The sequence below is a fragment of the Ipomoea nil genome, unplaced genomic scaffold, assembly GCF_001879475.1.
Source record: "Ipomoea nil cultivar Tokyo-kokei standard unplaced genomic scaffold, Asagao_1.1 scaffold1834, whole genome shotgun sequence".
Taxonomy (NCBI): domain Eukaryota; kingdom Viridiplantae; phylum Streptophyta; class Magnoliopsida; order Solanales; family Convolvulaceae; genus Ipomoea; species Ipomoea nil.
The window spans coordinates 4,297,101-4,302,897 of NW_017618262.1; the positions used below are offsets into that span (position 1 = coordinate 4,297,101).

Here is a 5,797-nt window from a genome sequence, read left to right on the forward strand (position 1 = left end):
AATCAATGCCCATTTTTCACCTCACGGTAGTGAAACAAGCCTTGTCGCACAAAAGCGAGCCACTTTCAGCTACTCGCGACCCTACCCTCCCCCACAATCCCCAACCACTCACCATTCGCCACATGGGCACAACTACCCAACTAACTCTCCGAACTCCGCGAAACCGCAACACGTGGCGGCGGCCACAAAGCGGGTGTACCGTAACAACCTCTCCCGAACCCCACCGTAGCAAAACCGCGGATTACATACTAAAAATAAAAAAAAAGGGGAAAATATAAAGAAGATTTGAGGGGGTGTTGTGTATTGTGTGTCCCCATCTCTCTCTCTCTCTTTTCTCTCTTCTCTCTCTCTCAGGACAAAGGTTTGTGACTCTTCTCCTCATTCTCTCTGTTCTGCGCTCTGTTTTCTCTCTATCGCTGAGAAACAGGAAAAAAAGAAATGAGATAAAAGAGAGACGCGTATATACACTGCATAGAAAGAAAGAAAGAAAGATAAATACACAAGAAGTAATCCAAGGCATATATATATATATATATATATATATATATATATATATATATATATATATATATATATATATATATATGTATATATATAGATATTGCAGTCTTCTTTGAAAGAGGCATGGGCTGTTTCTCTTGTTGCGGTGATCCATCAATAGATAAAAAGGGGAAAAAGAGAAGCGCGACGAGCAAAAGGGGCGAAAACAAGCGGGACGATCAAGCGCAGCCGGCCTCGGGTATGATTTGATCCTCAATTTGATGGAAGGAAACGTTAATTCCTGTGGAGAATTTTGTTCATTTTATTGTGCATTTTGATTTCCGGGGTGTGAAATTCAATTCGGGGAGATGTTTTGTTTCGTCTTTGCTCTTAATTTGTACGAGTGCATTCGTTTTTGGTGATTTTGTTTGGGAATTTTCTTGGATCATGTGTATATTGAAGCTCATTTGAATTCACAGTTATAATTCTGGAGCTTTTGCGTTTCATTTATTGTTTAATTCCCAACTGTAACTTATATATGTTGATTTTTTATGATCTGTATTTGTGTAGGTTCATTGCCCAGTTTGAATTTTGGGTAAGTTTTGTGTTTCGACTTCTGATTCATAAGTTTCCTTTAGGGAGAGCCTGTTCTATGCGTACCATTAGTTTTTCCTAGGATGTTCTAGAGGGAGTGATTGTTGCCTTTGCTGATAATGTTTTTAGTGAAAATCCAATTTAAGTTTCTCTTTTTTAGTGTTTTATTGATTGATTGATTGCCTTTTTTCTACAATTTCTTTTGATTATACTCCTTAACAGTTGTTCTTTATGAGAATCAATCTAGAATCATTATTTTGGCTTTATGCCCTTTTACTATTTGTTCTTGAAATGGGCCATTCTCTTTTGTGTTTTATGTGTTGACTTTGTGTTTCTGGTTTAGATACACCAAGGGTGAGCCCGTTAAAGGGTGTGAAGGAGGAGCCTAATGATGCAAACCAATCTACCTCTGGCAAGGAAGAGGGTTGCTGTCAAAGGAATTCTGGAGATGTGGATACAGAGAATATCAAGGCAAGGCCATTTAATTTTTCCGAATTGGTGGCTGCCACAGAAAACTTCAACCTGGAATACTTTTTGGGTGAAGGAGGATTTGGCAAAGTTTATAAAGGTCGACTGGTAGATACCAGCGAGGTTAGTTAATGGAATTTGTTAGTTGTCATTCAAGTGTAGATTTTGTGACTTGCAACTACTGCTTTGATTGGTATTTCTCTTATTGCCCTTTTGGTGGGTGCTTTTCATGTATACACTACTTTTTTGGTATTAGCAGGAGGTAGCTATTAAGCAACTTGATCGCAATGGATGTCAAGGGATTAGGGAATTTGTTGTTGAAGTGTTGACCTTGAGTATGGCAGACCACCCTAATCTTGTTAAGCTAATTGGTTATTGTGTGGAGGGTCCACAAAGACTCTTGGTTTACGAGTATATGCCTCTTGGTTCATTGGAAGACCATTTACATGGTATGCCCATACCTTAATATTTTGTTGTCAACTCTGCTGTTCCTTTCTGTTCAGTGCTCTTGCTGCTTGCTACTCTTTTCTTTTTTTTTTTTTTTTTTTTTTTGTTTGGTTGGGGTGATTGTATTTATTTATTTAAAAATTTGAAGACCGTCGACCAAGTAGAAAGCTTCTTGATTGGAATACAAGAATGAAGATAGCCGCTGGTGCAGCAAGAGGCCTTGAGTATTTGCATGACAAGATGAAGCCTCCTGTGATATACCGTGATTTGAAAGGCTCCAACATCTTGCTCGGGGAGGAGTTTCATCCCAAATTATCTGATTTTGGCTTGGCCAAGGTTGGTCCAATTGGAGACAAAACCCACGTCTCCACCAGAGTAATGGGCACATATGGGTACTGTGCACCAGATTATGCTATGACTGGTCAATTAACATTCAAATCCGATATATACAGCTTTGGGGTTGTTCTACTGGAGCTCATCACCGGCAGGAAAGCAATCGACAACACGAAATGTTCTGCAGAGCAAAATCTTGTCGCATGGGTAAGTTTTATTTACTTCCTATGCATCATTCCAAATCCCCAGTTAACCACATTTTTATTGATCTTACTGTGATAAGACAACATTGTTTGTTCTTAACCTCCACTCCTCCAGTCCTTTCTTGCTTTTCAATTCTTGTTGCTTTTGATCGGTAGTGTTTTAGCCACTTGGATAATGCTTGTTCAAGTGAAGGTTGTTGTTTCTAGTGACCAGGACAAGATAAAAAAGTGTTGCTACCACTAAAGCTTAAAGCTTCCTTCTTGAGTAAGTTCATGTATCGGAATCATCTTTTCTTTTACACATTCTAGTACATTCTGGGCAGTCCACATGCTTCTGTGCCATACAAAATGAGTTTTTCAGCACAGTTGATTTAAAGACTTGGGCCACATGTTAAGTATCCAAAGTTACTCATATCTTTTCCCTTCTCCCCTTTTCTTCTCCTTTTTTTTTTTTATTTTTTAAAAACATATTTCTGTTACCTTTGTAGTACATCTCACTTGTGTCTAAAGAGCTTGCTTTAAGGTTCATACCTAGTAGGTAATCAGTAATCCCTCCTTGTTTTCACCCAGGAAATATCACCATTTACCTTGAGCTGTGGCTGATAATTATTTCTGAACTTTTTGTAACCTTGTAACTGTTTTAACTTGCTGACGGGGTTTCTCATGGATGGTATACAAGCAAGATTTATGATTCTTTTCTTAAACCTTTTCTATACTAAATTATTGAACAATGTCTTGGTTTGATTACAATGCATCTGCAAAATTCCTTGATTAAACCTTTTCTCCTTTCTCTGTTATTTGATTATATTATATGCAAACAACAGGTAGGGGTGGGGGACTAACCATCCAAAATTCGGTTTTTGTTTGCAGGCACGGCCATTGTTCAAAGACAGGAAGAAATTCTCGGTGATGGCAGACCCAGCGCTCCAAGGTCATTATCCAGTGAGGGGACTATACCAGGCGCTAGCAATAGCTGCAATGTGCGTGCAGGAGCAACCGAACATGAGGCCTCTGGTGGCTGATATAGTGACCGCTTTGAATTACCTGGCCGCCCAAGAGTACGACCCACAAAACCCGCCATCTCAAGCCTCCCGAAGAACGTTGTCTTCTTACAAGTCCATAAGCGATGCCGAGAAGTTTTCTAATCCCTGTGATGTGGTGGAAAAGAGTGAGAGAGAAGATTGAAAGGACACACCATTTTCTCTGCAAATGGTGAAAGGCTTTGCCTGGTTATCAGTTTTGTGCAACATTTGATGATAACAGGCAGGCTGCTCGAAAATCATTGGATCGAGCTTTCTTTTTGCACGAGCAAATGTGATTTTAGGACTTTGACACCAACAATAAAAATTACAAAAAAAAAAAGGGTAGGAACTTCTCTATCTTTAAGAAATTTGATATACAAAAAATGATTGATGACAGATGACGTATCTTTAGGCTAGATTTTTCAAGATCCAGTGTTATGAATATTCTCTGTATTATAGGGAACAGAGAGAGGGAGGAGAGAAACATGTTTGTTTGTTTGTATGTTATACAAACCACCAATGCGTCATTCACAAATCAGATCATATATTTTCAAAAAAAAAAAAAAAAAACACACACAAATCAGATCATATGCACACACATATTTACTTGCATTTTATTATTTGTGGCATTGCTACCGACAGAGTACGCGACACATTTACATCATCTCATTTTATTTTATTTGTAGGGATAAGATATGTTAATATTCAGATTTTATTAGATTTTCTAGACAATTGGACTCGTTTACCAACTGAAAAATTAGTTCTTGAAAACTAGAGCTATTAAAAACGGTTTCTTAAATGAAAAACGGAATCAATTATCATCTATTTGGCTATTTGTCACTATAACTATATTCTCACCATTATCTACTTACATATTTATTACTATCAGTCTATCACTACATTCATTATCATCTTCTTTTACTTATCACCATCTTTTATCTTTTATACTTGCATTATTTATTTAAACATAACTTATTTGTTTATGTTTAAAGTTAGGCATTAATCACATTATCAAAATTAAAAATTGAACTACATATCAACATTTATATTTTGATTGAACTCAATTGATTATTTGTTTAGATATTTTTAGTTATGTTATATCGTAATACAATTTTGGTCTGGATATCAAATATTGAAATTTTACATATATTACTATATTAGAATTCAAAGTAAAAATTATATATTTATATACATGTCATTCAAATGAATATATCTAAAAATATGTTAAATATAATATTAATATTATCTAAACTAAATTTTAGATAAATTTAATACGTTATTAGTTTATATATTTTAGTTATTTTATATACAATTATAAATTTCGTTTCGATATTAAATATAAAAAATCTTACATATATTAGACTTAAAAGTACAATTATATTTACTCTATTTAAAACAAATATATTATAAAATAGTTTAAATATAAAGTCCAAAGATGATTGAAAATTAAACATATGTTAATTTTATAATGTTAATCTAAAAATTAAATTTAAAAAAATAAGGGTCAGTTAACAAGTTTTCTAAATACAAATTAAAATGTCATCATTGTGTCGATTTATTCTTGGTTGTGAATTCCAAGGATACTAAACATATTACATATACAATATTTGTTAATATCAATAGTTTGAAAAATCTTCCTTTCAGTCCTTTAATTGTTTTGAGCTATACATTTTTTTTTAAATGTTTACAAATGGTAATTTAATTATTAAACGAGTTGTAAATTTAGTAATTAGTATATCGACTAATTGAGACATCAGTTTCGTCATACAAACAGAGCTTAGTGTCAATCTCGATTAGTCAATGGACTAAATGTGTTATCTTTTTTTTTTTTAGGGGTACCCAAATAATCTAATAACCTCTCCTAATAATCCTTCTAGTTCTCACAATCCCCATTCCCCAGCCTGTCATCTTGGACTGCTTTCCTTGCATGGAGTGGGGGGAAAGCCACGTTCAACCCACTCTTGCTCCTCATGGGCTGCAAAGTTGACAAAATGATGATGTTTTGCTCAGGTGACAATTAAAAAAGCATATTTGTAAAAATTAAAAGACAATGTTTACTCGAGAATTATTAGAGCATTCTCAATGTATAGTTTTTACACAAGTTTTTAGGAGCTAAATAGAATAGAGGCAAAAAAAAAATAAAAAGCAAAAAAAAAAAAATTTGAGGGTGGTCGCCAACTCAATACGCTCAGTGGGCGCGACTGGTGCGCACTAGTAGTACTTTGTTTTTTTTTTTTTTTTTTTTTTGGT

General features: G+C 34.9%; 1 protein-coding gene across 2 annotated transcripts; it reads left to right on the forward strand.

Moving 5' to 3' along the window:
• Nucleotides 1-324: 324 nt before the first annotated feature.
• On the forward strand, nt 325-3,943 carry LOC109192981 (serine/threonine-protein kinase CDL1-like). 2 transcript variants are annotated; one of them, XM_019343717.1, is made up of 6 exons: nt 325-532; nt 591-739; nt 1,418-1,665; nt 1,802-1,991; nt 2,138-2,529; nt 3,396-3,943. In XM_019343717.1, the coding sequence occupies exons 2-6, from the start codon at nt 625-627 to the stop codon at nt 3,708-3,710; spliced, it is 1,260 nt and encodes a 419-aa protein (XP_019199262.1). In that variant the 5' UTR covers nt 325-532; nt 591-624; the 3' UTR covers nt 3,711-3,943. The 2 variants fall into 2 exon arrangements, with proteins under 2 accessions (XP_019199262.1, XP_019199263.1); XM_019343718.1 differs by having other exon boundaries at nt 599-739.
• Nucleotides 3,944-5,797: the final 1,854 nt, after the last annotated feature.

Excerpts from the sequence above, each read along its gene's own strand:
- LOC109192981 (XM_019343717.1), top strand. The coding sequence starts at position 625 with ATGGGCTGTTTCTCTTGTTGCGGTGATCCATCAATAGATAAAAAGGGG. Across the intron at positions 740-1,417 it reads TCAAGCGCAGCCGGCCTCGG|ATACACCAAGGGTGAGCCCG; the intron begins GTATGATTTGAT and ends TTTCTGGTTTAG. Across the intron at positions 1,992-2,137 it reads ATTGGAAGACCATTTACATG|ACCGTCGACCAAGTAGAAAG; the intron begins GTATGCCCATAC and ends AAAAATTTGAAG.